The sequence below is a fragment of the Eleginops maclovinus genome, chromosome 10, assembly GCF_036324505.1.
Source record: "Eleginops maclovinus isolate JMC-PN-2008 ecotype Puerto Natales chromosome 10, JC_Emac_rtc_rv5, whole genome shotgun sequence".
In the NCBI taxonomy this organism is placed as follows: Eukaryota; Metazoa; Chordata; class Actinopteri; order Perciformes; family Eleginopidae; genus Eleginops; species Eleginops maclovinus.
The window spans coordinates 4,505,574-4,519,371 of NC_086358.1; the positions used below are offsets into that span (position 1 = coordinate 4,505,574).

The 13,798-nt window shown below is 41.4% G+C and overlaps 1 protein-coding gene across 1 annotated transcript in view; it reads right to left on the reverse strand.

Annotated features, from left to right (window-relative positions):
• trrap (transformation/transcription domain-associated protein) overlaps positions 1–10,807 on the reverse strand; it is a 92,410-nt gene extending 81,603 nt beyond the window's left edge. The window contains 15 exon segments of the mRNA XM_063893640.1: positions 111–447; positions 530–764; positions 2,738–2,816; positions 4,199–4,337; positions 5,437–5,533; positions 5,930–6,018; positions 6,130–6,207; positions 6,521–6,646; positions 7,187–7,243; positions 7,477–7,560; positions 8,581–8,685; positions 8,868–8,978; positions 9,198–9,247; positions 9,678–9,859; positions 10,773–10,807. Of these exon segments, the coding sequence (XP_063749710.1) occupies positions 111–447; positions 530–764; positions 2,738–2,816; positions 4,199–4,337; positions 5,437–5,533; positions 5,930–6,018; positions 6,130–6,207; positions 6,521–6,646; positions 7,187–7,243; positions 7,477–7,560; positions 8,581–8,685; positions 8,868–8,978; positions 9,198–9,247; positions 9,678–9,777 (1,687 nt within the window). The 5' untranslated portion in view covers positions 9,778–9,859; positions 10,773–10,807.
• Between the last annotated feature and the right edge of the window lie 2,991 nt (positions 10,808–13,798).

Sequence of the window (13,798 nt, forward strand, 5' to 3'; positions counted from 1 at the left end):
GGAAAAGAGGGTTTTAAGGAAGACAGGAGTTAGAGACGGCACGTGGGGAAGTTTCAAACTTTTAAAGACAGATATGCATGTGGATGCCTCATGCCTCCGTGTCCTCTCACCTCCTGGAGCTTTGCACGACGTGATGCCCCAAGTGATGGTCTTCACCCCGCACACCAGAGTCTTCACTAAGCTCCGGCAGTCAGACACCTGGAACGTCTGCTTGTCTTCCTTCTCCCCAGCACGGTCGAAGGACGTGGATGGGGGAGGAGGCGGCGCGGCGACGGGTGTGGGAGGAGCGGGAGGTAAGATGGCCGGGGTGGTGGATGGAGTGGGGGTGGCCGGTACCCCTGGTAACACTCCCGGGTCGACCACACCCATCTCCGACTGGGGCTTGCACTTTTTGAAGATGGAGACGAGCTGGTAGCGTGCGATGGTGTGGAACTTCAGCACAAACACCTGAGGGGACAAGGGGGGGGGGGGGGAGTGACTCAACATTTCTTTGTTATTTCTTTACTGATTCGAGCTCGGTGTCGCGTACCTCCAGCATCCTCATCAGGATGTCCCGCCCATTGCCGTTCTCCTGCTCCGACTTTGAGCGGATGCAGTCCACCAGGTTGAGCAGCAGCTTGCAGGACATGGTCTGGATGTTGCTGGGCAGGGACTCGTCGTCGATGTTCTTGGCGAAGAGCTGTACCGCCAGGGACAGATCTGTCAGGGGCAAGTTCTGCCGGACGTGATGCACCAGGTCTGCCAGTGTGCTGTAGGCCAGGGGTCTGGGGAGAAAGGGAGACATGTAACTATGACGTAGAGCAGAGGTTGCGCTAGACTTTTTCATTGTCCGTCATTTTGACGGGCAGGGTCGTAAAAAATCCGTCATTGTCCATTATTATCTGTCATGTATTTTAACTTTTAAATGGTTATATTAGGCCTAAGCCATAATGCTTATATTTAATAGCCTCAATTGTTTTTTATTGACTTATTGTCATAAAAAAAATAATTCACAGAACAAGCGTGTTTTAATAATAATTATTTATTATGCATTTCTTTTCTGACGATCAGAACTTTTTCAGCTGTGAAAACATAGCGGCTGTGCCTTAGAACGATGGGCTATTTTAGCCGAACGAAGTCAATTATAGTGAAAATACAAACAGCTCAAGCAGCTCAAACTTTCCTTCTTGGCCGCATGGATTTGAACAGTGCGCTTGCCTGCGTGTAATCAAAAGTGTCAATGGATTCTGCTGCCGAGGCGATTGACATTAAATGCTGCGCCTTTGCCTCCGACAGACGACTTCTCGTGGCGGTTTTTATTTTATTTTGAAGGCTGAACCCCCGCTCAGCTGCAACACTAGACACTGGGATAACCAGCGCCACCTCAGCCAACGCTCTAAAATCGGGAAACATTTCCCCTAGCGAAGTGATGAGTAGCCGACAGGAGCCCCTGAACGAGGGATTTCCCGACCCTGCCAGCACTCTCTTCATCGGGAGAAAATCCCTCTGCATGCGGTACAGGAGACAGCGAAGTGACACAAACGACTCAATGCATCTCTTTTAAATAGCAAAATTACGCCCACATGCTTTCTGCAGATGATTGAGAAGGGGAAACAGCCCACTGAAACAGGTAGATAGCCTACACTACTGCAGCCATAGGCTACATCTCAGACTGTGCTAATGGCACAGACCGCTAATGGTTTTAAATCGGAGCATGGCTTTGAGTGCGATGGAGCTGAACTTGCGCAGCTGGCTACAATGTATCGACCCACTGAACACCAGAACAGCCGTAACGTCGGCTCAGATTGAAAGTTGGTGTCGGCAATGAAGCTTATGCAGAGTAAGAAAACTGTCACAACTTGCCTGGTATTTCAATTGTGATTTTTATTGTTGTGTTTATTATTGGTAATGATCATTGTAAAAATCTGTCAAAATGACGGACGGCCTTCAGATTTTTCCGTCATAGCTAAAAAATATCCGTCAATGACGGACATTTGTCGGTTAACGCGACCTCTGACGTAGAGCACAGTTTATTGTGTCTCCCCTTTCCTGTAGTGTGTTGTTTAAGTTTGTGTGCATGTAAATGGTCTGCAAAGGCTAAAAGGTTCCTAAGTAACAGTCACTTGCAACTCGAAAAATAAAGAGCTTTTTGAACATTAAAGCATGGAGACATGTCACAGGAGAGACAATATACAACTATGAACCTGAAAATGAGCAGAATATGTCCTTCTTAATGATACCTCATGACTTAATGGTAGTTAAAAACTGAACAGACTGCTCCAGTGACCTGACATTTTCTAAAAAGAAACAAGTTTTTAGGAAAGGATATGTCTGGAAAGGTTTGACAGATATGGAAAGCAGCTCTGGGATGCAACAAACTGAGAGGGAGATGTGGAGGAGAAAGGGAGCTAATGACTGACACTAATAGTCCTGCCAACTGCCGTGTTTCCATTTCAGCGCTAATGTGAAATGACAGCTATTTTGTTGATGAGGTGAGCCAGTTTGGCATCTGAAGAGGGTCAACAAGGCTTTGAAATCGACCTGAGGAGGGATGTCAGCATGCCCTCCGGAGATGCAGGTGTACGTGACAAATTGACAGGGAGATCTGTGCTGCAGGCTCCGGGTGAGCTTCCAGCAGCAAGGAGAAACGTCTGATTAATATGCCGGGACACTTAACATGCACCTGGCTGAGGAACCAACCTCGAGACAGAGAGAGGTACTGACACTGTTCAGATCAAAATGATGGAGAAACCCTCACCTTAGAGTCTCCCGTGCGGTGTAACCAGAGCCGATCAGGATGGACTCATCGAAGAGTTTGTCCATGCAGGGAATAAACTCTGAAAAACAGAAACGTAGATGTTCATTATTACATTATTTTAGGTGAGAGACAAAAATGAAATGAGGGAGAGATTTTCTTCACAAAAGGGTGCATATTTTGATCAATTTCTCATCTTTATTATTGAAAAATATGACATTTCGATCCCGATTTGATTTGCAAAGGGTTTCTACTAAACCGGTTTTCTTCAGTAAGTCTGTAGAAGCCAAGATTTATATGCAACTTCTTTCAAAATGGTATTTTAACTACGAAATATTGTGGTTCCTAAGTTTTGAATATTGCGATTTCAATGCATTTGGATTAATTCTGCATCTTTAAAACCGTTGTTGCTATAAATGGTTTTAAGACGAAAGAATAAGAATCGTGCATGAAGATAAAGATGTGTTTTATTAAATATAACAGTAACTGTATCGATGCCACTTCCTGGTTAGACAGTTTCCTCTGTTTTCTGCAACTCCCAAATGTCAAATCTCTTGTAGAAATTGATCCAAACCACTGAAAATGGTGCGAGCCGCAGAAGTAATTCAAGGTATAAAGTAGAAGAATTGTCCAAAATGTGTTATCGTTGTCTCAAGATTCCCCTGATGGATGGTTTAGCTTTTATTCCATTTCATTCAGTCTCACCACCGCTCAGCGCTCGGTCACAGAATCAAAAATTGTTTTTTTCTGCAGCCGGTTTGACAGCTAATAAGAAATGTGTTTCAGTGTGAGATGTGCAAAATTGAGTTTGACATTCTGGACAAAAAATGTAGGCTGATTATGTCTTGACCAGGAGGAATATATTAAACTATATTATCCTAAAATGTCTCCAGCTGTTAGACAAAATAAGTGTTGGACATAATTAATTGGGATCGGTAAGGATATTAAAAACTCCTATTAAAACTAGAATTACCGCCACACTGACATTTGCCTTAGCCAAGTAATCAAGTCCCAGTTTGAATACATGTCTGTCCAACAGCTCATAAAAGTATGATCATATCCTACCAGACATTTGAGGGAAATTGGCATAATTGTGAATTACTAAGTTGTGGCAAAAGAGACGTTATGCAACTTCACAGTGACGCTGACCACCAAATGCAGCCTGGAGTCTTAGTCAAAGTTACTGCCATATTTAAAGAATAAACGTTTGATTTGATCGTTTTTATTTCAAGGAAATTCTGCCAGGCTTTCCTGAAATAGTTAAAGAAAATATACAGATATTTCAGCCGAGCTTTTCTGAGATATTTGGTTTAAGAAAATGGGACGAATACATTTTAAAGAACATAAAGCTTATGGCCGATTTTGTCACGGGTGCAAACATTCTAGCCTTTTAGTTTTCCTATTCTGTTCTTTCTGTCAGTGTGTGAGGTGTGTGTGTGTGTGTGTGTGTGTGTGTGTACATACGGCTGCGTAGGTCCGTGGTGAGGATGTGCTTGGCGGCGATGAGCAGTTCCTTGCGGAGGTGGGCGGTCTCGGAGGGGCAGTTGGTCAGCAGCTGCAGCATGCCCTTCACCATCTGCTGGGAGTACTTCCCCACCAGGTCCTGATCAGAGACACAGAGCAGAGACATGAGCTAAAGAAACATCAATCGCGCCAAATGTTTGAGCCGTTATTCAATATTTTGATATCTTTTTCATTTCATTTGCACGGACAGGGGGTCAATAAGAACACAAACAACTGTTCACTAAATCCCAGAATGGAATTATTTCTGGTATTAACTGAGTTTGACTGTCTTCACTCTTTATCTTCAGAGGAAGTTATTTGTGCTTCCATTCTGGTGCCGTCTGAAAAACTACATATGAAAGTAAATAAACATTTCATTTCCTAATTGTCTTCCTTTATCTTTATTCTTCCGAGCGCCGGTGTCTTTATAATACACTCTGCTTCCTGTCAATCACCGTTTGATTAACGAAACATCCACTTATTTATATTCTGGGGGTTTTGACGAGACGATGCTACAAGAAAACGTGAATTTTAAAATGATGTGTATGTATTACAAGTTGGAGGATACTGGTGAGATGATGCAAGAGAAGATTCAACAAACGTATGAACAGTACCGAGCCTTATTTGTAGTTCTGTCACCACGCAGCAGGGGGTGGACCTGAACGGGACTTGGTTTGAGGTTCGGGTTCGGGTTTCCTTTGCTGCGGTCAGTGTTTGTTTTTTGGTGATCTGCATACTGCTGATTCGTTTTGGTTATTGTAAGATTGTAAATTAAATGATCCAATCTTAAGTCCAGTTATACTGCAGAACTATTAATACACGTTGGACAGTAATTGGAATTTATTGGAAGTAAATTAAAGACCTTGTTTTTTTATTTGGGGTAATTGTAACTTTAGTAGTTTCACTGTTCCTGTTTTATTGTTTCATGATATAACTCTTTCAGTTTGTCTTTAATTATGTTTCTCCATTTTTATTGTGATACTCTGTAAAGCACTTTGGGCTGCGGCAAGCATGAAAGGTGCTATATAAAGCTTATTATTATTAGTAATCGGTGTTGATAATTGTTTAGGACTTTTCAGCTTTATCTAAACATTAGTAAGTTACATTTTCAACAGGGTAACTACTAATCTGTAACCTACATTTTAAAAGTCACCTTCCCAACACTGTTAATAGTGGAAACTCAAATCCAGCCGGTGTACCTGGTAGATGCGGATGATGTAGGCCAGGAAGGACAGAGTCTTGATCTGTGCAGCGATGAAGTCTGCGTACAGCTCCTTGTTGTAAAGCTTGTGTTGCCTGCGGAGGAAACAATGTACACATTAAGCTCATTCAGTCCCATAGAAGGCACTCCTGATGGCGTCTACCTGCAGTGGGTGGGGATTACAGAGGTGGGTCTACATATGGGATTTGTATCTGAGACGGCTGAGGAGTTTTTCGCTGATGAACTCCATTTCTGTCGTGTTTCGAATGCTTCACACTCCACCAACCCCGAAAGCTTTACCTCCTGCTGCTTAGCCAATTTCCACATTTTTAACTTCCCGAAAATTGATTTTAACTCGAGCTTTGTTCAGCAACAAGAAAGTTAGTAGTAAAGAAAAGATGGAGGACTCAGAGTCATTCTATGTAAGCTTTTTGATGGCTGTAAAGGGACATTTCAAGTTTTAAAACGCAAGACACGGAGAGTCGTCTTACCTGGCCTGAGGAGACACCTGCAGCATGATGGTGTTCATGATGAGGGGCACGAACTCCGACACCACATTGTGAATGTTCAGTTTGTAAAGCTGAGGATAAACACAGGCTTTGTTTTAATACACAAGCATGGTTACAACTGAAGAAATACATCCCATAACTGTTTTAAAGTCATACTTAAGAGAGGTTTTAATGTCTCTTACCTGATACATCAGCACCACGATGATGGGCAGCTCAGCCAGCACTTTGAGGGACAGAGACCCCCGTGGGATGATGGTGTGCTGGAGGCAGAAACAAGGAGAGAAACACCGTGAGGAAGACTGAATGCTACCTGCTTCGACATCTGAAACCCTCGAATAAAGACAGGTATGTACACAGTGACAAAGAGGTAAACAAGTTGAAGTTTTAGAGAGTATTCAGGTTTAATCTTCGTCAGTTCTTTCCATTACAAAATGTCACAGATTTGTACATGTCTCTACTGTTGGACGAGGAAGGGATTTCTGATCTGCCGTGGTGCTCTGCTCCCATCCGGTGGTTGCAGACTGTACTGATAAAAGTAAGCAGCATGGATTTATGGGAGATAGAAACTCTTACTGTTCGTGTTTCGCTGTCTTCCCTCTCAGGTGCCGTCTTGACCAACACCGACGTGATCATCCCGACCATTTCAGGGGAGGGGACAGTGTTCTCCGCTATCACCTGCGGGCTCTCAAAGTACCTGGTCTGAGAGGAGCAGAGAAAAACTGTGGTTAGAGGAAACAAAAGACACTAAACATCAGTTTGAATGTCAATGTGCTCAGCAGGGACGCTCAGATCTTATCAGTTTGGCTTACAGCATCCAGGTGGTTCAAAAGGTACATCACACCCACACTCACATTTACTCATACTTACTCTGACAAGCGCTCTCTCAGACACACGTACCTCTGACTGGACTAAAGAACATCGCTCTCATCACATCGCCCCTGCTGAGCACCTCTCCTACACCCTCATTTATTTGGCTAACAGCAATAAGCAGAACCGAGTTCAATGAAATTTAAAGGTTGCATTCAGTTCATTTTGTATAAGAAATATGTCCGTTAAAAAATATTCTTACAGCTGGTATAATTGTCAAAATGTACCATCCTTTTTCTGCATAAATGGAGAGAAAACAATCTGGCTAGGGTTTGGTGTAACAGAGGCAACAAAAACTGGATAAAATGGAAAATATACGGCTTTAAATCACAGAACCAAACACTTGAAACCGGCAAAGAAGGCTGTACTTACAACCACTTTGGGAAGGTCTTTGTAAATCTGCTTCACAAAGTCCAGAAAGTGGTGAATCTGAGAAGAGAGGATTATGGGAAACGTGTCAAACCAAGGCTTCAAGAAAATGTTCAAATGTGTCTATTTGTTTTTAGGATGAAAGAGAGGGAACCAATCATTGATATTGACTCTTCTGAAGCATCACAGAAACATTGATAAGAACTAAACCCCAACACAGAGACACGATTTGAGGACGGATTTATCTATATCACAAGTCACTTTTTCTGCCGGCATCACGCTGAGATTCTCACCTCCTGAGAGATGGGCGGGCGGAACTGTTTGTGAAGCTCGATGATGATGCGGAGGCATATCAGCACATTCTCCTCACTCTCAATCTGTGAAGAAAAACCAGCATGAATGTGAGAGAGCCACAGAAAAACCTGCTGTATCTTTAGAATAACTGCAAAAATATTTCAGATCAAAGTGAAATCACATCATCTCATCTACCAGACCAGAAAAATGAACCCAAGCTGAGATAATTGTTTGGAAAATGCTACTAAAGACAATGATTCCCACCACATGTACGTGGAAGATTTGGGGTAGTAGTTAACACGTGTTTTCCAGGACTTTATATGCATTTACTGAACATTAGAAGCTGATTAATGTTTACGAAGTTGGGCAAATGTATGTATGTATGTTAATTCACTGCCCGGCCAAAAAAAAGGTCACACACTCTAATATTCGTTGGACCGCCTTTAGCTTTGATTACGGCACGCATTCGCTGTGGCATCGTTTCCACAAGCTTCTGCAACGTCACAGCATTTATTTCTGTCTTGCATTCATTTTTCGCCAAGATCTCGTATTGATGACGGGAGATTCGGACCACTGCGCAAAGTCTTCTCCAGCACATCCCAAAGACTCTCAATCGGGTTCAGGTCTGGACTCTGTGGGGGCCAATCCATGTGTGAAAATGATGTCTCATGCTCCCTGAACCACTCTTTCACAATCTGAGCCCGATGGATCCTGGCATTGTCATCTTGGAACATGCCCGTGCCATCAGGGAAGAAGAAATCCATTGATGGAATAACCTGGTCCTTCAGTATATTCAGGTAGTCAGCTGACCTCATTCTTTGGGCACATTGCTGAACCTAGACCAGACCAACTGCAGCAACCCCAGATCATAGCACCTTTTTTTTTGGCCGGTCAGTGTATGTGTCTTTGTTGTTGTATGTTGTCTATTCTGAATTTTGATGGCACCTTAAAAAGGAGAAGCTTTCTATCTATTTTCATTTTACCTGCATAACGACAAATAATGCTTCTAATCAAATCCAAAATAAGCAGTAAAAACATGGATTTAAATAACTGATTGATGCAACATGATAAGATGTTCTGTTGTAGGAGAATCGGACTCATACCTCCAGGAAGCGGAACATCACAGACAGGATGTTTTTGGTGTGCGGTCGAAGGTGTTCATTGGTAGGAATACGGTGGATGATTTCCAGCACCAGCTTCCGCAATTGCTGAAAAAAAAAAGAGACAATTTCTTCAAGCAGACGATCCAAATGTGCACAAACTGATACCATAATAATATGATCAAAGTAACTGGTTAACTCAGAAGTGGGAGTTTGACATTATAATCACAGCAAGCAGTCCACACCTACAGTGATGCTTCTACCAAACTCCAGACTAAAGCTTCACACACCTGTGTAGGTTTCTCTTGGAGGAACTGCACCTCTCCGTCCTGCAGGAACGTGAGGAAGCGAGGGATGATGTGCTCCAAGAAGGTGGAGTACTGAGGCGAGGATGTCACATTCTGAAATTAAAAGTTTAAGACATTTTATATCACGTAGTTACTCGGTGGATCCCGCAGTCCTGTGTAGGCAACGTGCAAAACTTCATCAAAGACTGTTCTTTGCTGCTGCGGGCTGTTGCATGAAACACTTTTTCCAAGGTCAAAAACATCCCCACTTGAATGAACTCCACAAAACGTCTTAAAACCCATCAAAAGAGATACAACATTCATCAGACTTACCTCAAAGTTCTCGCTGACCTCTTGCATCATCTTCAGCTTTGTTTCATCGGCTGGGAGTTGAAGGACAGAAACGTAGCCATCAATCAAACTTGCTTAAAGATGCAGTCTAAATGTTCATGGCCATGTCCTTGTGCTCAGCAGGGACGCTCAGATCTTATCAGTTTGGCTTACAGCATCCAGGTGGTTCAAGAGGTACATCACACCCACACTCACATTTACTCATACTTACTCTGACAAGCGCTCTCTCAGACACACGTACCTCTGACTGGACTAAAGAACATCGCTCTCATCACATCGCCCCTGCTGTGCACAAGTACCTCTCCTACACCCTCATTTATTTGGCTAACAGCAATATGCAGGAACCGAGGTTCCTGCACTCGATACATTTAATCTGTTTAAACACGGATAGATTTAGTAAGTAACTGAATCATTTTTTAGACATCACGAACACGAATACAGTGTAGGGGTCTATAGACTCACGTGTGTTGGCGTCTGTGAGTGCTGCCACAAACTGCAGGTACTTCTTCATCAGTGTGGTCTGGTCCACCACAGTGGGGCTGGGCGCCGGCACAAAGGCCATGGTGGCCGATGGGACCGACAGGGCTGAAGCGGGGAATGGGCAGACAGCAGTCTGCACAGATCTTAGAGAGATAGCATGTACACTGTGGGGGAAAAAGAGGGAATAATGAGACCCACTTTCCTAAATTTGACTTATTTATACCATTATTAATTTGTGTATATGTATATATGTGTCTCATAAAGGACACATATCACTAGAGTATCTGAATAATACACAATACAACAAAAATATTGAATAAGTGGAATACTCTACAATATACAATCTCACTAAGAAGAAATATGTGTCTATATATTCATAGTATACCCATACATAATGTTGGTTGTTCAGGTGTGTATATGTATAAATATATAGGTATATGTATATGAATATAGCTGTATTCTTTGGGACGGTGAGAGACGACATTTCCATCACTGTTTGTATCACACATGTACACAGAAATTGACAATAGAGTTGACTAAGTATGACTACTTAATGTAACTTCAGATATAAAATGTATGCTGAAAAAGTAAGGAAACATCTCATTTGTTACAATAAAACGTCAGCGTTTGACAAGCAAAACATACCATGTAACATATCCAAACATGCCACTTAACGGACGCACATTGATGACATCATCACAGGCACAGGTTAGCACGACTTTTGTATCCCCCGATCGTATTTGTGAATTAAAAACTGTTTTTAGGTGCAAAGTGAAAACTACTCTATTATTAAGAGGCGTAACACTCTAATGCATCCACTCAGTGAAGCCAACAAATGCACATTTGATAATTATCTGCAGAACACGTTAGCAACCGCGAGCTAATAAGCTAGCTTTCCCAAAGAAAGAAAGCGCCCGTTGCTCTGAAACTTAAAGGAGGGAATAAACACAAACCAGAGGGAGAAAGCACATTTTCTCAGAGAAAACCGGGTTTAAAGTTATCAGTTCACATTAGGCTATTAAAAACTCCTACTATTTTGTCTCATTCTATACAAAAAAGCGAAAATGTTGCACTCACCCAACACCACAGACAGGAAACCGTCGCTCGGTATCCGCCGCGCTCACACTGCTGTAGAGGGTTTGCGGCGCCTAGCAAAGATGTGTGGTATCGCTCCGCGTATTGTGCATCAAAGTTTCCCTATGCATTTTCCTCTATGAAGGAATACAACTGTTGTGATTTTGTATTGCCATATTCATAGTCAAGGAAGTGATAAAAATGATCGACAACTTTGTGAAAATAGGTTTTCTTGGTCTTACGTTTTCTTTCTAGTACCATCGGAACGATACACAATGCAATCAGTGGTTATATGACCATCATTTTCGATGGTCTTCTGGCTCCCCGCGTTGTTTGCAGAAGAGGTACATTTGCGGGTACCTGCGCACAGTCACTTCCATGGACAGTGTGGTTTATCGGTCTGATTTAATTTTTAGTAAACCCCTGTTTTAAGTCAGAAATGTATTATAGGATTCATTATTCATCCATTTTAATAAATTAAAGAGCTTTAACGCCATGCAATTGCCAATTTAGAGGGATATTTCATAACCTGGCAACCTTAAAGAACTGAAACTGAGGAGTTGGAAATAAAGCTCGATAAAAACGTATGCATGAATAACTCTGATGTTCCTGCCACAACATTCCCTTGGAATAAAGGTACTTTATTCACTGTTTTAAATCATTTCTTGTTGTATTAGTTAGCATGGTTTGTCCACAAGATGGCAGTCCAATGTAGGAAAGTGGGTAAACCCCCTCAAAATGAACAGGTTTATAATAAAACACCAGAGACTGTGTTTTTAAATATGTTGTAAGGTTATGGCTTAGGAAATAATAGGTCATAGCCGTGGTCAATTATTGATCCTTTTTTTTGTACATCTTGTTGTTCTTTTATTAATGTTGGAAAACATTAAGATGATGGGTGCCAAAGAACATTTTGCAATGGCTTTATCTGGTTTACATACTGTAGATCTCTGGGCAAATTAGAGTATATTACCTTTCACGATCATTTAAAGGTTGTTCATTGACATTATATTAAGATGCTTTTATGGATTCAAATGAATGTGCAAAAGGCATACAGATGTGATGTTCTTTCTTTTACACTATGGTTGTTTCCATAGCTTTGCAAATAATGAAGTCAGGTTGAAAGATGGTCATTATTTATCATGTCCTGTGTCCTGACTGTATTCATTACTAATGGGTTTGATTGATATTTCTCTAATTCACAACCTCCTCTTTCCATAGAGTGAACCCACCGGTGAAATACTGCAGTATGAGATGTCCCTTTCAGTTAATGTCATCCAAATGTACAAGATAATTTGACATATAATGTGACATTCTCATTCTCCCCCTCGCTCTCTGTTCCCTGAGTAATAAGGATCTGCTAAAAGATATTTGTCTCAGGCTTATTGCACTGTCCTGTTCGTTTCATTAGCAAGGTTTTTTTGTGTAACAGGGGCTTTATCCTGAGAGTGGATGACACGCTATAGTTCCCGCTTTCCAGAAACCACTCATGTTTCCATTAGATTTGTGTGTGTGTTTTTTTCCCCAGTGCTCTTCTCCAGCTACTGATGTACCCTTATGGTGAAGCCTGATCACCCCTGCATTATTATTTCTCATATAGAAAAAAAAGTGCACTTTCCTTGAGCTTGAATCCTCAACAATACCCTGGAAATCTATTCAAGCTCTGCGTCCAGATTCACTCTTTCCATCCATGAGGTCTGCAGAATAAGAGGACATATTCTCTGTAAACCTGCCAGATAAACATCTGTGAAAAGACTCAGTTTAGTCAGCCTTCCATGCTTTGTGAATATGCTTGTTGTTAGTATTGTTATGAGGTGATTTAATCATCATGAGTTGAGATTGGACTGGCAGATACCTTTTGTCTTTCTCACCTCGGTAGCAGAAAGAAGATGTGATGTCAAAGTAAACATTCTGGGTTTAACTGAGGCAGATTTTGTTACCCATGATGATAATTGGTGTTGCACCGGTTTTGCAAAGCTACAAAACCCTGTGTACAGCAAACTGAACGTTCTGATGCTCAAACAGCACAGCAAGATCCTGCTTGCCCTATTTCTGTCTTCCTTCATCCACTCACATCACCTTAAACCTCTGCTGTGATATTCTCATAAATCTTTCCCTGTATTTTGTCTTTAATATAGCTTCTATTTACATTTGTTGGGAAGTTGTCCTGTCACATACAAGTCATATCATTTATGACCAAACATGCTTTACAACAAATCTGCTTAAAATGAATCTGATCAAAGTATTGAATTTGCAAATTTGAAGTGATCCAAATACCATTTATCAGAGAAGTCAGCCTAAGTCCTTCACATTTTTTATTTTTCCTTTTACATTTTCCTTTCCAAACCACTTAAACTAACAGCAAGACTATTCATCAAAGTACTTCAGTTCAACATTTCCAATTTTTGCTACTTTATACATATTTTCCAATACATTACAGGTGGAAATATTCAACCTAAACTCTGCTTCTTTATTTGTCAGATGTATTTACTGTCAACTGAATATTTAACATTACACAGGGTAGGGTGTGGCTCAGTGAGTGAGTGCGCTGATTTTCGCATCCCTACTTCAATCCCCACTGCAGTCAGCATGTCGTTGTGTCCTTGGGCAAGACACTGCCCCTGTGGGGATCGTCTACAGCACTGAATGAATGTAAGTTGGATAAAAGTGTCTAAAAATGGACATTTAATGTAATTTAAAAAGGTGAAATTAAGATACTACTTGCTTATTAAATATAAATATACTTTTAAGATTTAGGACTACTTGTTCCAATCATGTTTGGCTTATGACGTCTCATGAAAATTGGTGTCCATTTTGGGCCACTTGTCATTATTTTAGATCAGTTCCAACAAAGGGATACTTCCCCTCTGAAACACTCAGTTTATCCAAATATTTCATATAAAACTGAACTGTTTTTCTTCTTTATGTTCTTAATACTTTGATCTCAACACCCCAAGTTTACTTCATGACCTTCTAGATGTGGCCCGAATCCTGCTCGGTTTAAAATGTGTTTATTAATTCCTACTTTT